General features: G+C 41.4%; 1 protein-coding gene and 1 pseudogene across 1 annotated transcript in view; one reads left to right on the top strand and one right to left on the bottom strand.

Moving 5' to 3' along the window:
- Positions 1-26,851, top strand: part of WDFY4 (WDFY family member 4) — a 388,818-nt gene that overhangs the window by 149,809 nt on the left and 212,158 nt on the right. Inside the window, exons 24-30 of the mRNA XM_075527922.1 lie at positions 3,397-3,470; positions 5,979-6,140; positions 6,725-6,816; positions 8,836-8,935; positions 11,752-11,957; positions 13,012-13,181; positions 21,529-21,654. Of these exons, the coding sequence (XP_075384037.1) occupies positions 3,397-3,470; positions 5,979-6,140; positions 6,725-6,816; positions 8,836-8,935; positions 11,752-11,957; positions 13,012-13,181; positions 21,529-21,654 (930 nt within the window). The remainder of the gene's footprint in view (positions 1-3,396; positions 3,471-5,978; positions 6,141-6,724; positions 6,817-8,835; positions 8,936-11,751; positions 11,958-13,011; positions 13,182-21,528; positions 21,655-26,851) is intronic.
- On the bottom strand, positions 25,128-25,535 carry LOC142423035 (fatty acid-binding protein 5 pseudogene; annotated as a pseudogene).

The raw sequence follows: 26,851 nt of genomic DNA, 5'->3' as shown, positions 1-26,851 counted from the left end.
CGCCTCCCCTGAGAGATGTGTGACAGACTAAACTTTTGTTTGGTCATGTTTTCAAAGGAGGCAGCAAGTTTGCAAATTAGACAATATTAGGAGAAGGGTAGGGTCCACCATGACAGGCTCGAAGGACTCAGTATGGGATGATGAGGGCATTGAGGTCTAAGGATTCTGGTTTCTTGAAGCGATGGAAGGGCAGCTTGTTGTGGAAAGATAGGTGGCCACAAGGATTTGTGGACAGTAAGGTTTGATACATTATCTGTTTAAGATGAAAACAAATCTAATGCAGACATCTCAGTTCAGTACAGGGACGGACTATATGACACAGGATAGTAACCAAAGGATTTAGTTATCTATGTTTCCTAAAATTCAGCTATTTGATATAATGTAATTTCTGAAAGAAGCTAGGAATATATTCAAATAGGTTATGGCAGCTTCTTTCTGTTCTAAAGTTCTGGAAAGGAAATAGGGGGTGTACATTTTTAGGATGGCTACGAGGTACAGCAGATCACACTGAGATTTTCACCTTCACACTTCCCCCATTCCCAACACATTGTTTGGTCCAATAAGTGGCGCATCGTTTGATCAGTGAATGGCCGCTTTAATGAGTGGACACTGTTAGTGTATAGGGTTCTTAGAGTACCATTGATGTGCATGTTGTGCTGTCTTGCCTAACTATACATACCCTAATGTAAGCACATCAGTCCATAGCAGCTGTCTGAAGGGAGACAAAAGACTTATCTCTGCAAAGACATAGGTTGCGGATTTATGTGTTTTTTGCCTTGGTTTACTTTGCATTCACTCTTTTAAAAAAAATTAAAAGATCCTCAATAAAGGCCTACTATATAACTTGTGTGGTGCCAGGCCCTGGGGATCATACAGTGATGACCCTACATTCATGATCCTTTTGATAATGTTGTGTTCTTTGGAGTTCTAATACGTGCACTCTAAAGAAGACAACACTGGTCACTGATTGGTCTAAGTAAAGAAGATATTCATCTTGTGAATCATTGCTCTGCAGGGTATGACTTTAAGGGAATACAGCATGCGGGCTAGGAAAGAGTCTGAAGGACTTCAGTTTAAACCCACCTTTGCCAGTGAGAAAATGATAGCATGCTGGATAAGTTGCTTAGTCTCTCTAAGCCTTATCAATGCATTAGTGAAAATGCTATTGTTTTTTGGACTTTGTATTGTAACCTTTTTTTTCATCATTTTATTAGGGGCTCATATAACTCTTATCACAACCCATACATACATCATTTGTGTAAAGCATATTTGTACATTCGTTGCCCTCATTCTCAAAACATTTGCTCTCCACTTAAACCCCTGGCATCAGGTCCTCATTTTTCCCCTCCCTCCCTGCTCTCCCCTCCCTCATGAACCCTTGATAATTTATAAATTATTATTTTGTCAAATCTTGCCCTGTCCAACATCTCCCTTCACCCACTTTTCTGTTGTCCATCCCCCACGGAGGAGGTCACATGTAAATCATTGGCTTGATTTTAAAATGTGGCTTGTTTTATTTGATGTTAAGTGTACTCTTGCAGCCCCATACTTCCTCCTTTTTATAGTCTGGGCTTTATAAACGATCAGCATTTCTAACCTCCTGCTGCCATTGAATCGATTCCAACTCATAGCAACCCTGTAGGACAGAGGAGAGCTGTACCCTGTGGGTTTCTGAGGCAGTAAATCCTTATGGGAGCAGAAAACCTCGTTTTCCTCCCAAGGAACCACTGATGGATTTGAACTTCTGACCTTGTGGTGAGCAGCCACACACATGACCCATTATACATTTAGATATGAAAAATAATAAAACACTCTAAATAGGAAATGAGATATGAATAAAGAAAGTATAGAATTACTGCTTCCTCAAAGAGATTGGCTCATGGAGGTGTTTTGTTTAATATGAGTTTGAATGGTGTGAATTGTTGGCTTCACTCTGAGTCTCCATGCAACTTATGTACATGTGCGGTTCACAATTCTGCCAAATGTAACTTGAGTTTAGTTTTAGGCTTTATACCAGGGAGTACCCCCACAAAATGGAATTGTTTTTCAGAGCTATGTATTTACATTTTTTTTCCCAAAACAACCTTATCACCTTCAAACTACTCTCCATTACACTTACTATGTCTGTCACATCTGTGATTCCATTCTTGGAAACATCTTTCAAACTCATCTGTGTGGATGGCTGACAGCACCTCCCTCATTTTTTTCTTCACATCTTCTACATCATCAATTCTCTCTCCTTTCATGTCTTTCTTCATTTGCGGAAACTAAAAGAAATCACGTGGACCGAGGTCAGGTGAGTCAGATGGGCAAGAGAGGCATGATGTCTTTTGCTCCAAACTGGCACACGGAGATGGCTGCATGAGCGGGGTGCATTGTGGTGGCAAAACCAGCCCCCGTCTGCCACAAATCAGGCCTTTTATTGTTGTGCACTGTGCTGCACTCTTCCCAGGACCTCTAAATAGAAAGTTTGATTAACAATCTGACCTCGTGGAATGAGCTCCAAATGCACTGAGTCTACATCGTTGTCTGTTAGGGAACTGGATGGACATCCAGGATGAGGTTTGTCATCAATCAATATTTCTCCTTTTCTGAAACAAGAAAACCATTTGTTCGCTTTAGTTTTCCCCATAGTACTCTTCTTGTAAGCTGTGTTCAACATCACGACAGTTTCTGCAACATTTTTCCTGAGCAGGAAACAAAATTTCACAGCCATACGCTGTTCTCTTAAATAGGCCACCACAAAAATGAAGTTTGAATGAAGCTGTTTTTATGAAAAAATTCACTGTGACCAGAGAGAACCTTCGCAGGCAATGAGAACTAATGAGAACACATGACTTTATGCTCACCTCGCAGGAAAAATGAGTACTATGAAAGCTTCGCCCATGGGGCTTTTTCATGTTGGGGCATGGGGGATAACCCTCAGAGATGAGTGAAGAGAAAAAAGTTTTTTATTGACAGACTACTTGGTTTAGATTAGAACTGCAAGCTTCTGATTTCAGTCCTCCCATTGCTGGTGGTCTCAGCCTCCGCATTCTCACACCCTTTCACGTGGGAGGACTGGCACATGCTCTGTGGGACAGCACAAGGATGAAACGCATTTGGTTGGTATACAATTTATGAAGACCTGGGAGATTTGGGGTGCACATTTCCTTTGTTGAAATTAGAGTCCTAGTCAAGCATGAGAAATGAGCAAGAGATAAATGAGAGAGGAGTGATGTTTGAGTTTACCTCTGGGAAGTGCCTTCTGGACACCAGGAGAGCTCATGTGACGGCTCAGTTAAGTCAAAGGGGTGATAAAAAGGGGTGAATCAAACATCCTATTTCTTTCTGCTGCCTAGAAGCCCTTCTCTTTAGAGGCCTTTTGGAATCAGAGTGTTCTTGTTTGTCTTACAGCTCTGGATGAACACTGCAGACAATCTGGATCTCGCCCTCTTTTCCCACCTGCTTGAAATCCTCCAGTCACCAAGGTAGGCGAAGCTCTGAGCATAGGTGTGTGAAGGAAAGCTTTGTGTAGGACACAGAACTTGGGGAGGGGACGAGGGGGAGGCAGTGTAGTCCTAGGCTCATCAGCTTGAGTCCACCTCCACTTTCTGGGACACTCGGGCCTTGGGTAGGATCATGTCCCTTTCAGGGGCTCACATGCATAGGACTGGTTTGTTGAGGCTCTTAGACCTCTTGAGGGCTAGGACTGTTGTTGTGGTTGTTGTTGTTAGGTGCCATCACGTTGGTTCCCACCCATAGTGACCCCGTGCATTTTATGTTATGAGAACATAAAGAAACGCTGTCCTGTCCTGCACAGTCCTCCCAGTTGTCCCTGTGTGTGCGCTCAGTGTTGCAGCTCCTCTGTCAGTTGGTCTGCTTGAGGCCCTTCCTTGAGGGCCTGCTGTCCTTGCTCCTCCACTCTACCTCGGCGGCTCCTTCTCCAGGGGCTTGTCTCTGCAGTCCAAGGACATGCAGCGCAGCCTATCCATCCTTGTCTCTATTTGCCTAGACTCCCTCCTAGATGTGTTTACTTGAGGTTGGGGCTGGGGAGCAGACTGCAAAGAATACACACAAAAAAGAAAACATTATAAAATTAATTGTAGTAATGATTGTACAACACTTCTTGATATGAATGAATGATTGAATTTATGATACTTGGATTATGTCCAATAAAACGGTTATATATATATAAATGTTTTATATATATAACCGTTTTATTGGACATAATCCAAATATTGTAACTATATATGCATATCATATATATATAAAACCGCAAAAATTAAGTGAAAGGTGCGTTTGTCATTTGGGCAGTCTATGGCACTTTCATTATTCATTTCCAGCTCTACAATTCAAATGCATCATTTTTCCTCAGTCTCCTCCTTCAAGGTCCAACTCTTACATGCTTCTGAGGTTATCAAAAACATCATGCTTTGAGTCAAGTGCGCCATGGTCCTCAAAGTAATATCCTTGCTTTTTCAACACGACAAAGAGGTTTTGTACAGGACATTTATCCAATGCAACACATCTGTGGATCTCCTGATGGCTGCTTCCATGAAAACTGATTGTGAATCCAAGCAATCCAAACACAAAATCTTTGACAACTTCAAATTTTTTTCCAGTTATCATAATTATTAGTCCAGTTGTAAGGATCTTTGGTCCTCTTTACATTGAATTATAATTCAATATCTAGGTTACAGTTCTTAAACTTCATCAGCAAATGCTTCAATTCTACCCAGACTGGGATTATGCTCATAAATGGCCTTTGTGGCCACGCTGACCATTCTTCCTCTAATTCTCAATAGCCATTTTCTATATTAGTTGGAGCTCTTTTGTTTACAAACCAATTTTTATCAATTCAAGTCTGTCTCATACCAACCATGAAGGACAGAGTGGATCTGTCCCATAGGGTTTTCTAAGTGGTAATCTTCACGGGAGCAGGCAACTAGATCTTTCTTTCTTCCTGGTTCAAACTGCAGATTGCTGATCATTTCTTTTTGAACTTTATACTGTGAGTCCAATGACAGTCTACAGCACAGATTTGGGTTTTTCTCAGCAATCCATGCACATTTTATTTTATGCCATTGATTGCAATCCCACAATGCAATGGCCCTCTTGCCACTTCCCGTATTTCTGATTTCCATTTTTCCTTCTTTCCTATTCCTGTCTACCTTTTAATTTCACATGGCTTGTTGTTCTAATGAGTGTGCGCCTCCCTGGTACTTTCATCCCCTGTCTGTTGCTTGGCTAAAAAAGCAGCCACTGCCTTTTTGTATATTAGGTATGTGGACTTCAGCAGAATGTAACATAAATGCTGAAAAAAATAATAGGAGCAAACTACTAAAAGTCACCGACCTTTTTCTCCACTTCCCACTTCTTTACCATCACCTGTGCCTGTGTTTGTGTTCTTTTGTCTTGTTTTCGCCACGAGACTGACATTTGCCCTGGGAGCTGTTTTCTTTGCAGAGCACAATTTACTGGAAAATGGAATTGTGATTATCATACAAAAAGGGATATAGATTCTTCAATTCTCTGCCTTTCCCCTTTGACTCTTGGCAAGGTGTGTTCACCCACTTTGTGGTTTGAGGAGGACCGGAAGAGTGCGCACACCCAGACAGACTTGCGGAGGCCGAGGCTCCGGGCTATTGGGAAGTGCTCCGCAGTCACCTGTGGGTCTGCTATCTTTGTTTGGAGTTTTCTGAGACCAGCATTAGTCTTCCCTGAGGCTCAAACTTTAAGTCAATAATTGGGGTTTGTCTTTGAAGACTATTTCCAGGGAAGGAAGTAAACTAGGAGGCTCATTTCTGAGCCTCTCTGGTCTTTGGCAGACACATATTCAATGGGTGTCTGACAGAATTTTGACAGGTTTCCAAATGAGGACTAGAGTTAAAGGGACGTGGAACAAGTCTAGCCTGGAAAACCTTTTTAGAAGAAACACAGCAAAGTTGGTCATTTCCAATAAAAAGCTTTTACCGTCTCTCTCCTGGGTTTCATAGGGAAGGGCCCAGGAATGCTAAAGTTGCTCACCAAGCACAGCTTATCCCCAAGCTTATCTTCCTCTTCAATGAGCCAAGTCTCATCCCTTCCAAGATCCCCACAGTCATTGCTCTCCTGGGACACCAGCTGAGAAGCCACTTTGACCTCCAAGACTTTCTCAGGTACTGCACCAACCTTCTTTGGGGAAGGGAAGGATTCAAACCGCATTAGGAAGGGGCTATGGTCCTCACCTCATACCGATCACATTCAACCCTTCAATGCAGTCTTTGGACATTTCTGTGGGTTTCTAATTAGGGCTCAGAGTGGAAGAAACTGGACAGGGAAATGCCATACTCAGGACACATTGTGCTAAGAGCCCCTCAATAAATGTTTTTTTGGGGGGATGCGGTTGACGAAGTTTGCGCAGATGCAAGAATTTCCATTAACATAGTCATCTTTATAAGGGCTGATGACCCATCGACTACCTGAAAGAAGTTCCTCACAGGTACCCCCTTGAGCCCTTTCAGTCCCTGATCATCTGGTATATTGATTTGACAGAACGAGAATTAGCAACACATTTGTTGAAGCCTGACAGGTCTTAGGAGTCTCTAGCAATTATATAGTGATCAGAGAATTATATGATTCCCCTTGATCTCTTTATAGTTGATGTCACAGTGGGGTTAAACTAGGCAGAAACCCCTGATAGAGCCCCGAAGACCCATACTGAGTTGACAATTGAGTACGTCTTCTCTCCTTATTGCACAAGGATCGCACTCTTTGTTGTGTACACCCTCAAGCCTGCAGCGGTGGATGAGAGGCAGATCTGCATGGGACACGCCGTGGACTTCCCCAAGGCTGGTGAGAGGCCTTCCCTGGTGCCAATGTGAAGGCACCAGGGGCACTTACTTACCGCGAGGCCCCTTTGCAAGAGGGAGAGGCTTAAGCAAAGAGAGGAGGATGCTCCCACGGCTGAGTATTTACTTGTTTTATGATTAGGATAACAAATAAAATAGAATTATGCATTTCAGCTTCAAAACCTTAAATGGCTTACAAGGCTTTCAGGACAAAATCAATGATCTTAGATCAGCACTGGTGTTCTCATGCTTGAGTTGTCCCCGCCTACCTTCCTGACCTAATGCTCTCCCCCTACCCACCTCCCTTACTTCCCATGAGCTTCAACTGCTCTGAGCCACTTGCAAGTTCTAATGGACAGTAATCTGCCATCTTTTCCTGCCTTTCCGTAAACTGTGCCCTGCAAAGGAGCACCTGTCCTTTACCTTTCTACTTCACTGACTAGACACACAGGCATTTCCTCCACAAAGTCTCGCCTGTCCGCCAAGCTAGATGAAGAATACTCTGTGCATCTAAAGTTACTTTGGTTTACCTTGGTACACAGAGTTGCAATTTTTCTTTATTTTTATTTTAAAGATCATTTTAATGAGGGCTCTTACAACTCTTACAGCAATCCATACATCAATTGTATCAAGCATATTTGTACATAAGTTGACATCATTATTTTCTAGACATTTACTTTCTTTCTATTGAGCCCTTGGTATTAGCTTCTTTTTTATTCTTTCCTCCACCTACCCCTTCATGTCTCCTTGATAAAGTATAAATTATTATTTTCATATCTTATACCGACTTCTGTCCCCCTTCCCCCATGGTTTCTGTTATTTATCCTCCTGGAAGGGAGTGAATGAGTGCTTCCTCCTTCCTTCCCTCATCTCCCCACCTTTCCCTTACCCTAATTTCTTTAGGTAGCTTTCTACATCTTTTCCAGCATCCCCACAGCATAGGTAAGGGGAAAAGAAATAATTACAGACCACACTATCCAGTTACTACAATTTGTGCTGCCCATGACAGGAAGCACAATTTAGTCCTGTGTTGCCATTTAATTTTAATTAGATGAAATTAAAATTTTAAATCTTACGTCACACCATGCACATACCAGGCACTCAATAACCGCATGTAGTTAGTGTCTACTATTTTGGAAGGTTCAAATATATAACATTTCAATCATCAAAAAAACCCTTTTCCTTGGTCAGCACTGCTCAATTTCGATAAATCGTTTTCATGATTTCCTATTTCAAATGAGAGTAAAAAGTAGAAATCAAAATTCTCATTTTTAAAATGAGAGTGCCAAAGTTCAGAGTTGCTATGTTCTTAATAACAGAGGAGGCCAGAATCCAAATATACAGAAAGCTGACTCCACTTCACCAAGAAGTCCAGGATTAGCAACATATGTCTCTGTCCTGGATGGTCCAATTGAGGGCGTGAGTGAATGATTAACAAACAGGCCAACCATGAACTTACTTAGTTCATCCTGTGTGTGTTCTTCATGTAAACTTTTATCTAATAAGCATCTTACGTGAAAGTATTGTTAATGTGTCCATTGAGACCTTAACAACACTTTAGAAGATACAGTTCTACCGAATCAATACCTCTGTACCCTCCAGGCTCTGTTTTAGTGCACATTTAAATGTGCTGGTTACAACATCCTTTGGAGTTGGTGGGACAAAAGGCTAATCTGGAGGCAAACTGGGAACAGGAACCAAGAGAGCACAGATCTTCGCCTCTCTACTCCTAATGCCACACAAGTTGCATCCTCTGATGCTATAAAACTATTCTACGGAATGATCGATCCAACATCCAACCTTGTAATGTTAGTATTCTGGGGAAGTTGGAGGAGTCCTCGAGAATTTTCTGAAGTTCTTTTTAAGCATTACATTGCATCCTGGAATTGAATGCCAAAATTTGAATTCCATCCATTTCCCAATTCCTGGGTGAACTGTGTTTAGTGAGTAAGAAAATTTACTGTGGCAAATACTATATCGCTTTACATCCGTTTCCTTTTAAATCTGAATTTTCCTTTTATAGCTGGAAGCCAAACATCTGGGAAGACAATCTGGCTCAGAAACCAGTTGCTGGAGATGCTACTCAGTGTGATATCTTCTTGCCACCATCATCTGTCCTCTGAGTAAGTAGCTCTAGGACGAGTGACTTGGCATGAGGTTGCCTCACACAGGGTGCAGTAATAAAACCTTTCTTTACTGAAACGGCCTCACTCCGATGAGCTTCCTGCATAACACAGCAAAGAAAATTATATTCCCTCCACCCAGACCTTGCCCTGAGATATCCTGATGCAAATGTTAAATGGGCATGCGTAACTGGAAACACATTTGCTATCATTACAATAAACCCATTTTGTCACCATGGCTGCTGTGTGACGGTTATTGTTTTGGCAGTTGTGACAGTTACTGAATTTGATGTCCTAAACTTGGCAACAAATAGAATGCAAAATGGCTCACCATTTCTATCTATCAAGGAACAGGCTTGCCAAATTCTATTGCTATTTACTGTTAGTAATTTAGTAATTTTTCCAAGTTAAAAAATAATTACATAGTTTCTACTAATTTTTTAAATAATACATAATCCTAAGGCTGATTGCATGAACTCCCCCACTACCTGCCTGCTTCCCCTCCAACCTTGAAGTCATTCATTCTGCTCTTTGGTGAGCACCTGGTGCCAACCATTGTTTCCCTCTTTGGGATGCAGTGCTGAACAAAGCAGCCCAGATCTTTGCTTTCAATGAGTTTACATTTCTAAAATTAAAGCAGTAAAACTGGAAGGCACTTTGGAAATGAATGTTTTCCACCCCTTCAGTTAACATCTTTTTGAGGGGGAATAGAGCATAGTGGTGAAGTACCTTGACTCGTACCTAAACATGGTGGGTTCAAGTCTCAGCTTTGTGATCCGAGTGATCCTAAGAAGAGTCTGGAAGGCCTCTCTGCCTCTCTTCAAGGAGCCTGGGTGGCACAGTGGTTGAGAGCATGCGCCCAAAGTTCAACAGTTCAAATCCAGGCATTTCATGAGAGAAAGCTGAGGTGGTCTTAACGCTATGAGTCAGTTCTAATTTGTCCTATAGGACCCATATGTCAGAATTAAATTGATTGCAATGACCTTGATTTTGGGTTTGACATGCATCTCTTCTACTGTTCTGATGGAGAATCAAAATAGTACTTGCCAGATATGGTTATTGTGAAAATTACATGAATTCATGTATGGATAGGTAGTTCTAAGAATGAGGCTTGTAATACTATAAACATCAGCTATAGTTGTCACGATTATCATCACATCACTGAGGAAAATGACCAGAACACAGCAAGAGCGCTTCCAGGGTGTTTCACCCAGTAAACCCAGGCCCAGAGCTAGACGAGAACAGTGCCTTCACTCTTGCCTAGCCCACCTCTCACTGCTCCTGTGTCCACTGGGCAGCAACCACACCTTCACTGCTTGGCGCCCTGCCTCTGCGACTGGCTCTGTTTCTGGGGCCAAGGGTCTCGGTGGATTGTCTGCCAGCCTCCCTTCTTACCAGCCGCCTCCAGCAAGTCTGTTTTCTCCAGATTCTTCATGTTAAAATTAATATTTGAGTGACAGTTAATCATATTCTTGCCTAAACTGATAAAGATCCATAAATTTTGGACTTCCATTTAATGTGTTTTGATCAGTGCCTTTAAAGGGGGAGGTAAATAATCATATTTGTGCTCTATAAGACTTTTATAATTAAACAATTGAACTCTTCAGACAATTCTGACATATCGACCCGATAGGACAGAGTAGAACTGCCCTGTGAGTTTCTGAGGCTGTAAACTTTTTAAAAATACATAATTTTTGTGTGTTTTCTTTTCACTTTGTATTAGTTATAGTTTGGACTTAGACTATTTTTTAAAATAAAAAAATTACAATGAAGCATAAATACAACTATAAGAGACTATGCCCTATAGTGTAAATTGACTTTTTTTTATGTTCTCCTTTTTAAAAAATCATTTTATTGGGAGCTCCTGCAACTCTTATTGCGATCCATACACACACGCATGGCTTCAAGTACATTTGTACATATTTTGCCATCATCGTTTTAAAGCATTTCCTTTCATCAGCTCCTCAGTGAAGTGACTTTTAATGGCCACTCGGAGCAGAAAGCTCCGTCTTTGTCCTGCAGAGCGCCTGGTTAGGTGAGCTGCTGATCTCGCAGTCAACAGCCCAACTCACATCCCATTTTCGCCACCAGGGTCCATTATAATTCAATTAGATGCATTTTATTCATATGCTTGGTAAAAGCATGACTATTATTAAGGAAACACCATTATCAAGGGCCAAGCATACTTTGACAGCTATTCCTATAGGATTTCTAAGTGCTTTGAACACATTCTCGGTTTTCTACAACCAAAACTAAAAGCAAACCCACTGCCGTGAAGTGGGTTCCAATTCGTAGTGATTCGATAGGGTAGAGTAGAGCAGTGAAATTCGGGCTACAAGACTGTAAATCGTAAGAAGCTCAGATGGCCATGTCTTTGTTCTGCCACAACAGGGCTCTGTGTTTTCATGCTTCACCAGACACACTCACTGCCATCAAGTCAATTCTGACTCATAGTGACCCTATCAGGCAAGACTGTAAATCTTTAAAGAAGCAGAAACCCTCATTTTCCTCCTATGCAATAGCTAATGGATTCAAACTTGTGACCTTGAAGTTAGCAGCCCAATGAATAACCTGTTGTCCTACCATGACTCCTGCTTTGTACCTTAGTCATTTAAAAACACATGTTTTTTTTCATAGTACTCTTACCTTCATTTCTAAAATATTTTAAAATGCAACATGTACTTTGCTAAGTGGTCTCAATCTTAACCTTAACTTGCCTTTCCCAGATGTCCAGTTGGGTTAAGCATTATTTATATTTTCTGGAATGCCATTTACCCATGACCAGAGAAGAGAGTTTATTGTGTTCTCCCCACCAGGTCAATGGAAGAGACCTTTCTGAGCCTGGGGCCAGACTGGTTTCTGCTTCTCATGCAGAGCAACATTCACCCTAGCACCACTGTGCTGGGGCTAAAGCTCCTGCTGCACTTTGTGTCAAATCCCACCCTCCGGGGGCGATTCAAGGAACAGATGTCTGCTGGATCCTGGGTAGAAAACAGTGCTGCCGGTGTGGATGTCATGATGGGTGAGTGCACCTTGTCTGGAGATCTGATCCTGCTACGTCCTAGGACGTGTGTGAACACCTAATCCCTCCCTGCTCAAGACCTTGGCAGGGTCACATGTGACCCGGTCTCCAAGATTTACAACAGGATCAGTCTCTAACCGCACCACGGAGGACCCCTTTCCTCCCTCCAGTCACAGGGGACCCCTTTCCTCCCTCCAGTCACAGGGGACCCCTTTCCTCCCTCCAGTCACAGGGGACCCCTTTCCTCCCTCCAGTCACAGGGGACCCCTTTCCTCCCTCCAGTCACAGGGGACCCCTTTCCTCCCTCCAGTCACAGGGGACCTCTTTCCTCCCTCCAGTCACAGGGGACCCCTTTCCAAGGCTCTTCAGCTCGTTCCCTCTGCCTGGCATGTGTTCACTGAACCAGCACAGTTTCTCACAGATGCAGGTTCATTCTTCAAGTCTAAGCTCAAACGCCACCTCATCCAACAAAGAATGGGTCTTGCTTATATCAGAGACCTTACTAGTTTTCTTTAAGATGCTTATAATTCATACGTTTATTTGCATATTAATTGATAATTAATTGTTTAATATTTGTATATCCTAGCATACTATTATCTTCACATCCTAAGCTTATGCATATTTGTCAAATCACTGTGTTCTTATAGCCTATTATCAAGATACCTTCTAGTAGACATCAACCCATGCAGCCCCATGTATGCCAGAATAAAACTGCTCCCAAGCATTTTCAGTGGCTGGTTTATCCAGTGGTAGACCTCCAGTTCTCTCTTCCTAAGTACCATTGGGGGGACAGGAGCCTCCAAATTTTCAATGAACAATTCCGTGTATTAACTGCTTGCAATACCAAAGCAGTTTCTGTTCTTGAATGAATGAATGACCCTGTAGGAACCAGGAAGGTAATTACTATCAAATGCTTTGGTGTGCTCATCCCGTGTGGCAATAGTTCTCCCCATGACTCGCAGGGGTCATCTCATGTGTCCAATCTCCATCTTGTCCAGGGCAGCAGCAGTTGGTCTCACTCATTGTATTTGGGTTCCTTGCCTGTCATCAACAGACAACCTGCAGATTCCCCCTCCCACGCCCGAGCAGAAACCCTGCCTGCTGCCTGGCTTCCGAGTGTTGAGTGACTTCTTAACGCACCATATTTATGTTGCTGAAATCTACCTCATCGTGTCAACCTTCTTCCTGCAGACTCCAGTCACAGAGCTGACGGATGTGCCTAAAGTAAGTTGGGTGGCTTCTCCTGGCTGCAGGAACAGATGTGTTTTTCTGGTTTCATGGGATCCAACGTCTCTCATTAAGGCTCCCTCGGCCTCATGCTCTCATGTTCAATCTTTTGTTTTGTCCTGCCCTCCCTCTCCACAGCAGCCCTGGACCCCCGTCAACTTTCCAGATGCCCTTATATTAGCCCCTTAGCTCCACACGAAGCCTCTCAGTGGGGCCAATCTCACGTTCAAATCACAGAGATGGAGGTGAGATGTGGAGGAAATTGTTTCCACCATAGACTTAAAGGCTCACGTCTCAATTTGTGCCTTTGGGGAAAAAAAGGTCCCTTTCCTAGGTGGTCCTTTCCTATTTAAAAACCTCATCGGGCTTGGCATCTCCCCGACATCAGATACCTTTGCTGACCATGTGTGTAGGGCTTGCGCATGAGGGACAATGTCTCCATACCCCTCTGCTCCGCCTCTTGCTGTCTGGGACCTTCTTCATCACCTGCTTTCCACGGTCCCGGGAAGAGAACTGATTTCCAAGGCTACTTTCTACCATTGGCCTTGTGAGTCTTCTATTGTCCTGAGCAGACCCATGCTGTTGTCATCCCTCTTTTCTTCCACATTTTCTTCTGTATTTCCCCCCTCTTCTTTCCTGCTGATTTTTTCTTTATAAATAATCAACTTTGTCCCACCTAAAACCAGAAGTTGCCTCTTTCATTCTTAATCTATAGAAACAATTACCCTATTCACTACTTTTTTGTCCTTCCTTGTTCAAGATTTTAAAAAACTGTGCAACCACACCATCTACCATCAAACCCACGTCTTCAGTAGCTGCTTGCTGCTGAAGGATTCAGCGTCGCATGCAGGATCTTTCCTGTTGAGGCCTTTGCCTTGTTTCCCTGGTCCATCTTCAGCACCCCTTTGTCTTTTGTGCTGTGAGCATGTTTAACTACCTTCACCTTAAGAGCAGCTACTTGGTGCTGACCTGCTCTGTCCCATACTAATCAACTCCTTGGTGCCTTATTCTCCCGTCCCCAGCTGCCTTGTAGGTATGTCTTTCAGTCACCTTGAGCTCAGATGCTTTCTCCTGGCTTACACACCCCCAGGGAGGAGGAGCACTTCCTGCTCTGTACTTCAGCATGTTTTTCCCTTGAGTGCCATTGACAAGTCCGCCTCTTTCCTTAGATACTGAGCACTTTCCATCGAAAAAGGAGCAAACTTGGTCTTAAATGAATTAAACGAAAGTGAACTGAACCAAAATAGGGGAGGGGAATGATTTTGAAAATATCAGGGTAAAAAAATTCACTTCTCTTTCATAACTTTATATTGGATAGATGTAAACCTTGAGATATGTAAAACCTTGAGATGGCATTATAGTTCTAGTAAAATTTATATCACCTGATATGCTTATTTCTCCAAGAAAATGGACAGAAAGTAAACATGCACTGAGTGTGGAGATCTGTGATACAGGGTTTACAAGCATTCTTTCACCTGATATTTATTATAATCCCTTGAGGTAGATAATATAATTTCCATTTCACAGTAAAAGGAATTGAGCTGCCAAGAGTCTGAATAGCTTGCCAAAGCAGCTATGAGAGGGGAAAAATCAGGTCATCTTGATTCTAAACCCTTTACATTGCCCTCTACATTGTCCTCATAATTTTGAATCCATCATATGCCTTATGCAATTTGATTTATTAAAATTTATTAAAATTTCCTTGGACATTGAGCACTTGTGATATGACATTAAGAGGAATAACTTGCAGCAGGTTACTAGAGGGTTTTCAGCTCTTTTAAATTTTATAATCATTTTATTGGGGGCTCTTACAGCTCTTATATCAATCCAAACATCCATTGTGTCAAGCATATTTGTACACATATTGTCATCATCATTTTCAAAACATTTTTATTCTACTTGGTATCAGCTCCTCATTTTTTCCTCCTCCCCCCACCATCTCTCCCTCATGAAACCTTGTTAAATTATAAATTATTATTATTTTCATATCTTACACCTTCTGCTCTTTCCCTTCAACCATGTTTCCGTTGTTAGTTACCCTGAGGGTGGTGATGGTAATACGTCGATTGTTGAGATTGATTCCTTGGGGGGGGTTTATCTGTCCTGGATTCCGTGTGTTTCCACCTCTTATCTGTACCAGTGTACATGCTCTGGTCTAGCCAGATTTTTAGGGTAAAACTGGGGTCATGACAGTTTGTGTGAGAGGAAGCATTAAAGAATTAAAGGAATGTAATATGTTTCATCGGTGCTACACTGCACCTGGATGTCTCTTCCTTTCCTTGTGACCCTTCTGTGAGGAGATGTCCAATTGTCCATAGATGGTCTTTTGGGTCTCCACTCTGCTCCCTGTCCACCATTGTTCACATATATATGATTGCTTGTTTTGGGGTCTCCTGGTGCCTGATAACTATTCCTGATGACACCTCATGATCACACAGGCTGGTGGGCTTCTTCCATGTGGGCTTTGTTACTTCCCAGCTTGTTTATCTTCAAGCCTTTAAGAACCCAGGTGCCATATCTTTTAATAACCGAGCACCCTCAGCTTTCTTCACCACATTTGCTTATGCACCAATTTTGCCTTCAGTGATCATGTTGGGAAGGTGAGTACCACAGAATGCAAGGTTATTAGAACAAAGTTTACATGTATTGAGGGAGTACTTGAGTAGAGGCCCAATGTCTGTCTGCTGTATAGATCTATGTCACTATTGTTACATATAAATATACTTACATATGTACATGCATATATTTATACATCTATAAATTTTCCTTGCTTCCCTGGTCTTTCCTCTGTTGCCTTCTTTTTATTTCATTATTTTAAAAAATATTGTTAATCGAGCGAAGGTTTACAGAGCACATAATCAGTTTTACATTCAGTAATTCATGGACAATTTGTTGCATCTCATTGATTACATTCCCCTCGATCTCGAGATAATATCATTCATCCTACTTCCTTGGTATGTTTCCTCCCAGCCCTATTAAACTTTATCCTTAGGTAAATGCTGTGCTTTTGATCACAAATGGTTGCTTATCCTCAGCTGGGTACTCCTCTCTTTTTTTATTGTTCTCCTTATAGAATGAACTGAAAATTGCGTCATGGGAGTGAGTTTAATTTCAGACCTAAAGGGTAAGAGCCATAGTATTGGGGGGAGGGTGATGCAGGGGGTCCACCAGTAACTATCCGACCAGTAAGCCTGGTCCTTTTTTTCCCAAGATTTTGAGTTTTGGTCCATATTTTTCTTCCATATTATCCAGGTCTTTCTAGTGCAATGCCTTTCAGAGTAGTGGATCATAGTACCCAGGAACCATCTAGTCCTGGTCTCAGGGACATGGAGGCTGATGTTTGCATGCCCATTGTGATTCCGCAGGGCTGATTCTCAGTGTGTCTTTAGTGGTCAGCACAATTCGTTCTCCTGCACAGGAAGAGACCAGCAGTTCCACCTTAGATGGCTACTCATCCAGTTAGTACTTACCAAAGAAATACGTAAATATTGTCTTTATTGAGTGTGCTATGCATGGGACCCCTGAAACTGAGGTCCTGAGCCCCCAAATGCAAGGACTCATTTTCTTATGGTGTTTGATTATACCTAAGACATTTTCATAATTTCCCTCCTGTGTCTTCCACCACATTCATGGATATGTTTGCAGAAAAGTTAAATATCCTTATAAAAATATTCATAGATATGTTTGCAGCAAAGGTAACTATCCTTGCACTTTATCAAACACACACATGCATATACATGTACTTGTTTATTTAACACTGTTACTTTTGACTGTAGCACTCCCTGCAGTGTTTTCCCTTTTCTTGGTGATTTTTCCCCAACATCTTGTTTGTTGCATATTACCTTCCCCTTTTTACCTAAATTAAATCTATTTGACTTCCTCTTCTTTTGGAAGTTCTTTAACTACTGCATTCCCTCTTTTTACTCTGTAAATGTCTTTGTAACTAATTGATATTTCTAGTTCCCTGTTTCCAGGCTTATAGGTTTGTTTTACTTTGGATACTTGAGCTGTGAGCCTCATGGTCGGCAGTTCGAAGCCACCAAAAGCTCTGCAGGTGTAGGACTGGACACTCTACTCCATAAACAGTTAGAGTCTTGGAAACCCACAGTGGGTTCACTATGAGTCAGCATTGCCTTGATGGCAGTGAGTTTGGTTTGGAATGTGTAGGTTGGCTTCTGTGTAATGTTGTCATAAGGTTAAATTCAGGGTGCTGCCTGTTGTTTTCTGTCTAAAAACTCCCTTTAGTACTTCTTGTATGGTTGATCTGGTTTTACAAATTCCTTTCATTTTTGTGGATCTGGAAATGTCCTGATCTTGCTGTTTATTTGAGGGATAGTTTTGCTGAGTATATGTTTCTTAGTTGGAATTTTCCCTAGAATATTATATATGCCATCCCATACACGCTTGCCTTCATGGTTCTTGCAGAGAAATCAGAACTGTGATATTTGTTCTCATTTGTAACTTTTCATTTTTCCTGAGCTGCTCTTTTGGTTTTGGGAAGCAGGGCTCTGATATGTATAGATTATTTTATTTTGGAGTCTATTCTGGTTGGTTTATTTCAGCTTCTGGAATGCATATTTTCTCACCTTTCATGATATTACAGAAGTCTTCTCCCAACAACTTCTTGACAATTTTTCTGTACATTGTCTGTCTCTTCCTATTCTGATGGAAGCCATTCCTCAAGAGGGTGTCCCACACAATTCATAGATCTTCTTCAGATACTTTGATATTTTTTCTAATTATACCATTTTCAGCTCAGTAATGATATATTTGTTTTCTAATGTCAGCATTGATTCAATTCTCCTTTTGACTTTCAATCTAATAGCTATGTCTAAAATATTAGTATTAAACACCAGATTTCCATTTGCTGTTTTTGTTTCTAATTTTTCATTTATTTGTTGTTTTGTAGTGATTTCCTGAATTTTTCTTAAAATGAAATGAATTCTTTAATATGGCTCTACAACTATAGTCATTGTAGTTCCCACCAAAGGACTATTTCTTGATTTGTTTGAGTAAGAGAAGATATTAATAGGATTTAGGACTCAGCTATGTGTGGCTATTAATTGTAACGGCTTTGCTGCTGGGTTTAAAATGAGCTATCTCACTTTTTACAATATTGCTGGTGGTCTTTTCTTTCTTACTCTTTATATTTATTTTTATCTTTGTATGATTATCTCTCTCTCTTTTTTTCTGTTTCATTTTGGTTTGGTTTTGATTGTTTCGGCTAAGGTTTCTCAGTTTATGAAACACAGAAGCAGTGGGCACAGAGACGATAACGGATGTGGTAGTTTATTTGGGCCAGGGGTGGGCAGGATGAGCCCCCTCAATTTACATAGGAAAATGTACATGCGCAAACAATAGATGCGGGAGGGATTAGGAGCACTAGAACTGATTGTGATGATGTATGTGTTAGATCAGGTAGAGTAGAGAAACAAATTCATTGGCATTCACATGTGTGTAAGGAAGAGCTTTATATACAAGAGCAGTTGAATATTGAGAAAACCTTCCAGCCTGGTCCAAATCAAGTCCATAAGTCCGATATTAGCTCAAATGTCTGATGCCAATCTATAAATTCCTCTTCAGACTCATGCAACACATTTCAATGATGCCAAATGCAGGTAGTTCACAGGTCAGTGGGTGAAAAGTTTTGTGGATCCAGTGGCAGTGGAAGCATCTCTGTGCTGGCAGGGGTCTCCACATGGCTCCTCCAGCTCTGCACACTAGCCTAGCTCTATGTGTCTGGTCAGCTGAAATGTCTCCCAGGGAGGGAGCCTGTGTCCTGCCTCCAGCAAGCTATTTATCTCCCTAACACCTCCAAATGAGGTCATCAACCTGCAACCTGATTGACAGGCTAAACACTGCCCTTTCACGCTTTATTCTCGCAAATTGGCAAAGATTATATAACTACCACAATGTATATACAACCCTTTTTAAAAGCGACTTAATTATGGGAGTGTATGATATATGAATTTTGTATCAAGAAAACTGTTTAAAAAAGTAAAAGAAAACTAAAGTTGACGAGTGGTTACTATGGTTGAAGGAGGAAGAGTTTTACTAAGGGGCATTGAGTTTATGTTCATGGTGGTGGGATAATTTGGAAAAATACATAAAAAATGGTTGCACAACACAAAAAGTATGATCGATGGCCCAGAATGTAGAATTTGTTGCATTGGAGAATGATTTGCTGTGTATACTTTTGCCACAAATTTTTAAAAGTAACAATAATGACACTAATAACAATGACTACAAGGAAGAAGAAGCTGTTTTCAAATTGGTTGTAATAATGATTGTGCAACACTTCTCGATATTATTGAACTAATAAATAGTATGATATGCGGGCGAAGTGCCAGTAAAGCTCTTATAAATAAACAATTCACCTCAGAAGTAGGGAGGGTGACTCTCCCTACTAGCAAGAGAAACAAATCAGTGGTGGCATGTACTGTTTGGAAGCCAGAGAAGAGGCCAGTTCCAGAAGCCAGGCAGAGAAGGGGAATGGGCATGACCAAAAAGAGGCCGTCCTACTAAACAACTATTTCATTCAGCGTTCCTCGCCTAAATGATAAGAAGCCCCATAATCATGACAATCCCCTGTGAGTTCTGTGTGGGGCACAGATTATGTGGGGCAATTGGTATTAGCATTAGTAAGAATCGTGGAAGACGGGCCGTGTCTGACCTTACTTCATAGGACTCAGCCTTGGGCAGCTTATACTGATGAGGGTGTTTTTCCACTCTCTACATAGAAGAGGTTAGACACTGCCTCTGCATCACACACTCTACACCCAGCCTTTTTTGAAGTCTTTTGGAAATACCTAAATATCATTATTTTAAATTCCTTATCAGGTAATTCCAATGCCATTTCTTTCGTAGAAAGCATTTCTGACCTCTGTGTTTGGGTCATTTGAGCCACTCTCCCATGCTTCTTTGTGTGAACTGAATTGTTGTTTTCAAGGTGTTGCATCTGTATTTAAGTGTTGATTGTGAGGCAGTTAGTTTATTGTGCTGACCTGGCAGATAAACACATGTGGGGTTAATTGAAGGGTAGAGGGATGAATGGTTTGGTGAACCCTGCCTTTCTTGTTCTCTAGTCTCTTGCTTTGTGATGGTTGGACCAGGGTGCAGCTGCCTTAGCCTGTTCTGCTCCAGCCGGCAAGGCTCACTTCCTGCAAGACCTCCCTGAGAAGAAGCAACATGGACCTACCCCGATGCAGCCCTGGGTGCTGGAGCAGCCAGCACCCGTGTGGAGACCCCTGGTAGCTCTGAGATGCTTACACATTTACTGACTGAGCTTTCCTCCTGCAGTCGGCATTATTGCGTGCGTTTTGTGAGATGGAGGAGGACTTTGTGGATTGGTGTTGGACATATGGGTTAATGAGCTAATGTTGGACTTGTGGGCTTGCGCAGCACTGAGTTGGGATGTTTTCTTGATGTGCACTTACCCGTTATAGAAAACTCTCTCTTCTACATGAGTTTCTGTGGATTTTTTTCTCTAAAGCACCCAGACTAACACAATTGTCCTCTGGTGTTGGTGTCAGAGTGCGTGTTCGAAGTTCTTGGTTTGATATTCATGTAGCAGAGGGTTGGTTTGGCTGATGTTGGCTGCTGTCTATCAGTGATCATGTAACACTGGAGTGGGTAGTTGTCCTTGATCAGTGGGTGGAGTTACAGAATATTGGATGGTGTGGCATATCTGACCTTTGCTTCATAGGAATCAGGCTTGGGCAGTTTATACTGATGATGGCGTTTTTCCACCTCTCTATTTATATAGTCAGGGAGGGTAGACACTATCTCTACATCATCCATTTCACACCTAAACACGGCTTTTCCCTACAGGGTAGTGTTGCTGTGTGGTCATTGTTGCTTTCTTGTCACCAGTCACTGGGGTGTGTTTGTGTTGTCAGGCCTTTTTCTCAATCACATGCTTCTTCCAAAAGTTCCCGGCGGCCATGTTGCATCAGGCCAATCAACAAATCACCCTTCTGTTTTCCTCTTTCGCTGCTTTTATTCAGCTTCTTCTATTAGTCAATATTCAGTCCACTTCTCTATCATTTCTCCCGAAGCTCAAGGTACGAAGATTATTATTTGGTCTCTCCTGTCTTTGCTGGATAGGTTTGACACCAATCTTTCAGGTAGCAGTTAGCATTCTACTGTTCACGCCCAGGGTCTCCCAGCTCCTTCGTAGAGGTGTATATTTTCACATGTACTATTGTTTGGGCTTGAATATTCTGCTGTTACTCTGTTCTACTCTCCCACACGGCAGCCCGGGAAAGGGAGAGGGACTGCGTCTGAAAAATTAAGCCCCGGGTGTGTAATCACAGGCCTCTTTCACTCGTCTCTCCTCTTTCAGGAGAGCCTCCAGGCGATGTTTCACTGGCTCCTAAAGAATCACCACAGGGAAGAAGTCCTTCGGACTGGTCTGTGCCTGGAAGGTGCCCTACTTCTTCTGGAAATGCTTAAAGCTACTATGAACCAGGTGAGACCCTGTTATCCATCTCCCAAGGAGGAACCACTGGAAGGGCCCCCGGGTGTTTCCAGCTGCTCTTACATAGATTTACATAATACAAGTAATTAGCAAGCACTGTTCTGACACTGGCCGAACATGAGAGATAAAGGTGGGTCCTAGAATAATGGATGCACATCGGGAGAACCCTAGCCTCTGTGTATTCAATGGACATTTCGCTCTCTTTTCTGGAGGCATGCTTTCCATTTGTTTAAACATTTGTCTCTCTCCGCTGTGACATGTAGTGCTTTCAGTCAAAGGGAACATTTGTGAGCAGCTGCCATCAGTTAGGTGTGTGCAGCTCTGTGGAGGAAGGAGCACTCTCCTGCGAAGGTGCTCACCTGCACCGCTGCCATAACATGTGAGGAACAGGGTGAAGCACAGTTCAAAGAAGAGAAGATGCCACAACTATCAATATAGCACAGAGAGACTGCTCATATGAATAGCATTTGATTTGCATCTTCAGGTTCCATTAATGTTCAGTAGAGGGATATTTCAGACATGGATGGGTGTGTGCATTTGTGTGTATACTTTGGTAGTTCAAAAATATATAGTTCTGTGAATAGAAGTAACTGTCAGACAGGCCAACAAGAAGTTGGATGAAAAGCTGAAAAACTTACTTCATTCTGCAAGTGCTAAAGATAACTGGAGGCTTACTTTTGCATGGAGAAACTTTATTGTTTTTGTAACATTATTCAAAACTTTGTTTTAAAAATTAAACAAAAGATAAAAGCATAAAGCAACATCTGAGCTAACCACTGTGAACTGGGATATCCCACTGACACTTCTCTCATGTTGCACCCATTCTTTAGTAGGATTAGATTGAGGATTGTCTTTTCCCTCAACCCGTTATAAACATCTTGCCACACCAGTAGACAAAGATGGGTGCATTAGACTGGTTTCTCTAGAGAAGCAAACCAGGGAGGAATATAGCCAGATTCAAATGTAATGAAGGTCAGCAGGCAATATGATGGGCTTCTAATAGTTCCCTGAGTCAATGAGCCAGATGCAAGATACTGACCAGCAAGAGTGAGCTATCTTCCCCAAAGTGTCAACTATATAAGAATAGCCCACCCCTCTCCTTCCTGCTGATGAAACCTCTTTTAGATTATAGCAAGGCTGTGAGCTGATTCAGGGGTTAGCAATGCACTCTATTCTTCCCATAACTGATCAGCTACTCACAGAAGATTCCATCATGGAGTTGATGACATTATGTTAAATCACATCATGGGAGAGTCATGCCCCAGCTAATTTGACATAAGACTTAACTATCACAGGAGGAATCATTTGAATTAACAGATGAAAGTGAGTGTTGAGTTTTTGAATTTCAATTTTCTAAAAATTCTATGATGAAAATTGTGAAAGGTTTATTGTGTCAACTAACTAAGCCTCTGTGGGAACATGTGTGCAGCAGTTAGGCCACATCTTAACTGGATGGGACCAGTGTGCTGATGCTTGAGCTAGTCCCTTGTCTCAACCATATGCTGCACTACCTGTGGGCCAAGCCAACCTGTGGATTGTGTAGCTGTTCATGCATCACTAGAGCTTGAAATTCCATCTGGGCTTGCTTTGCTAAGGTCCCAAGCTATGAGCTACTGACTATTGCTGCCCTACCCTGCCATCTGCTGCCTGTGGCCTACCCTGCTTGTCTTGCTTGAGGGCAGACTCAGCTGTCTAGTGTAGTTTCTTGACCTTGGACCACAGCCTCTATGAGTTGAAGGATTTTCAGTATATTAACTGTTACACGAAAGTGAGTTGAACTGAGCCCTCTGTACTGCTGTTTGGACTAATTATCTGTTATATTCCTTCTTGCTATAAAAATGTATCTGCACGTGCACGTGTGTGTGTGTGTGTGTGTGTCCTGGTTTTGCTTTCTATAGAACCCTGGCTAACAAAAATTGTTGAACACACATAATTTTTCTGTTTAATGACTTTATTGGTGCAAAATCTGTACACAGTAGCAAATACGAGGGAATCTCATACCCTTTTTTTACATGAATCTTTCATGAGAGTGCCAATCTTCACAGCTTACACAATTCATTCTAATTGATGATTAATTCTGATTTTATTTTGCATTTTTTATTACCATTTTCACTGGGAGATTTAATGCCTTCAGTCATAGAGCAGATGTTTGTTAAAATCTTTATTATGATTGTTTGTTACACCTTTTATCAATTTTTCTTTGGTGTTTGCATATACATAGATGTATATGTGTCTTTGTTTATTTGTAAAAATCCCTTACATAACATATGCTTTGTCATCTGACTTAAAGCAACCCTATGGAACATAGTAGAACAACTTGTGTTAGTTTCCTAGTCTGTAATCTTAACAGGAATACAAAGCTGCATGTTTCTCCAAGGGAGGGGCTGGTATTTACAAACTGCAACCCAACTCTTTACCCAGTAGCCCACCAGGGCGTCTTTTAAAAATGCTAATGGTAGCATTATTTTTAATCGCCTATCTCTGGAATAAGCACAAATATGGACCCCTTCCAATTGGTTGTCCAGGTATCTATCGTTCAGATTTCTTGGTATAGATGAGAGGATACTTTCAATGCTTCATCAGTCTTTGAAACATTTCTATTAGTATTCTGCCCATTCCAGAACTCTCGTTTGTTTTTTGTTTTTTACTAATGCCTTCAGTGCAGTGTGGACTTTCTCCCTCAATACCATTGGTTCTGGCTCATAAGCTACCTCTTGAAATGATTGAGTGTTGACCAATTACTTTTTGTACAGTGACTGTGCATTCTTTCCATCTGCCTGTGATGCTTGCCTTTGGTGCACTGTTCAATACTTTGTCCTGGAGTCTTTCAATATTGCAGCTCAAGTCTTGAATTTTTTTCTCAGTTCTTTTAGCTTCAGGCATCGTTAGCTTGTTCTTCCTTTTCACCTTCCTCCCTCCAGGTCTTCATACCTTTCATGCTACTCCGTCTTCTTGAACTGTCCTTTGAAATTTTCTGTTCAGCTTCTTTACTTCATCATTTCTTCTTTTAAAAAAATCATTTTATTGGGGGCTCATATAACTCTTAGCACAATCCACCCATCCATTGTGTCAAGTGCATTTGTACATTTGTTGCCATCATCATTCTCAGAACATTTTCTTTCTACTGGAGCCCTTGGTATCAGCTCCTCATTTTCCATTCACTAATGTAAGGGAAAATTTCAAAGAATTTTCTGACTTCATTTTGGTCCTTTCTTGTCATTTTAATTACCTTTTGCTTTCTTCGTGTTTGATGTTCTTTTTTTTTTAGCACAAATACATTCATTTATTCATCAAAGGGATGATCCTAATCAATTCAACACTTGGAAATAGTTGCATGTAAAACTCTGTGTGATTGAAGTAATGGAATATAACAACAACAACAACAAAGCAGTACGGAGATTTGCTCATTGAACTGAGCTTGTTCCTTCTCACAGCTAATTCTTGTCCAAGTGATGATGGAATTTTTATTCTACTTTTTCATAGGTCCGAGTACAGGTGACATTGTTCATAACGCATTCCACCACTAATTTTCAATTTTCTAATTTTCTGGTTATTGTGCTCTCCTTCCCATCCCAATCCTGGTGCTGGACCAAAACACCATCTGTGAAGTTGCAGACAGTCTGAGTTTTTCTGCAGTCAGCTGTGGTTTCTTCAAACTTTTCTCCCAGGTTACAAGAACACTATGTAGTTTTCAAAGTGCTCTCCGTTTTCACGGTGAGGGCTTTGCCATCACAAGTGATGACACAGTCAGGCTTGGACATCACCCCCATTTTTCGAAGAGCCATTCCCACTCCTAGTTCCTTCGTTTATTCATCAAAGCCTTTGCTGTCCACCAGGCTCCATCTTCCCACAAACTGCTCAATGGTGGCCATGGTGGGCGAGGACCGGCAGGCGAGAGGAGAAGGTAGTGGAGAGTGTGGCGGGCGAGCGCGGTTATGTTTGATGTTCTTGATGTCATACTACAATGCATCAGTTCTTTCAATATTAGTTTTGTTTGTTAAATATATTCTTGTGATGGTATCTAAAATTAGGTGGAATATACTTGAGTGTATTTTGTTTCTTGTGGATGTGTTTTAATTTTCTTCAGCTTCACTCTGAACTTGCATATGAGGAATTGATCACCTCTTCTGTAGTCAGCCTCTGGCCTTGTTTTGCCTGACATCATTAAGCTATGACATCAGATATAGTAAACTGTATTCCTATGAATTTTCTCCTGGTGAATCCACGTATATAGTTAGCATTTATGTTGTTGAAAAAGATCTTTGCAATGAAGAAGTCATTGTTCTGACAAAATTCTATCATGCATCTCTGGCTTCATTTTTGCCACCAAAGCCATATTTTCCAACTACTGTTCCTTCCTCTTTGCTTCCAAGTTTTACATACCAATTGCCAGTAATTAACAATTTATCTTGATTACATGTTTTATTCATCTCAGATAGAAGGAATTGGTAAAATTCTTTAATTTCACCATCACCAGCTAGGGTGGTGCATGTGAAAATTTGAATAATATTTACATTAAGTGGATTTTCTTGTAGGCAGATAGGTATTATCCAATCACGGACAGCATTGTACTTCAGTAAAGACCACAACATTTCTCTTTTATAGTGAGTGAATTGCCATTCCTCTAAAATTTGTCATCTCTGTCATACTAAGCCATATGATTCTTAAACTCTAAATGGTCAATACCAGTCATTTTCAGTTCACTAATGCCTAGGGTATCAATCTTTATACATTCCATTTCATTTTTGAATTTTTTTAGTTTTCATAGGTTCATTTTAATAGATTTCAAATTATGATTCTTAATGGATAGCTGCAGATGTTTCTTCTCATTTGGAGTTGTGCCTCAACAGCAAATGTAGAACCTGAAAGATTTACTTTATCCGTGTCACGAAGTCTGACTCTACTTTGAGGAGGCAACTCTTCTCCTGTCATATTTTGAGTGTCTTCCAACCCGCGGCACTCATCTTCTGGTACTAAGTCTGATAGTGCATCTTACACTTTCCAGATGCTAATCTCTCATAAGTGGAGCATCTATTCCTTCTTCGTAGTCTGTTTTTAGTCTATAGCTTACATAGCCTATAAAAACTTTTATTTTCTTATTCTTTCCAAAGCTTACATAATTTACATTATTATCTTGATTAATTGTAATGTTAGTGTCTCCTTGAAAATACTATACAGTGTCTTTGTC

Source organism: Tenrec ecaudatus, chromosome 12, assembly GCF_050624435.1.
Source record: "Tenrec ecaudatus isolate mTenEca1 chromosome 12, mTenEca1.hap1, whole genome shotgun sequence".
Lineage (NCBI taxonomy): Eukaryota > Metazoa > Chordata > Mammalia > Afrosoricida > Tenrecidae > Tenrec > Tenrec ecaudatus.
The sequence above is the reverse complement of the archived record's forward strand: the minus strand, read 5'-3'. Positions and strand labels throughout refer to the sequence as shown.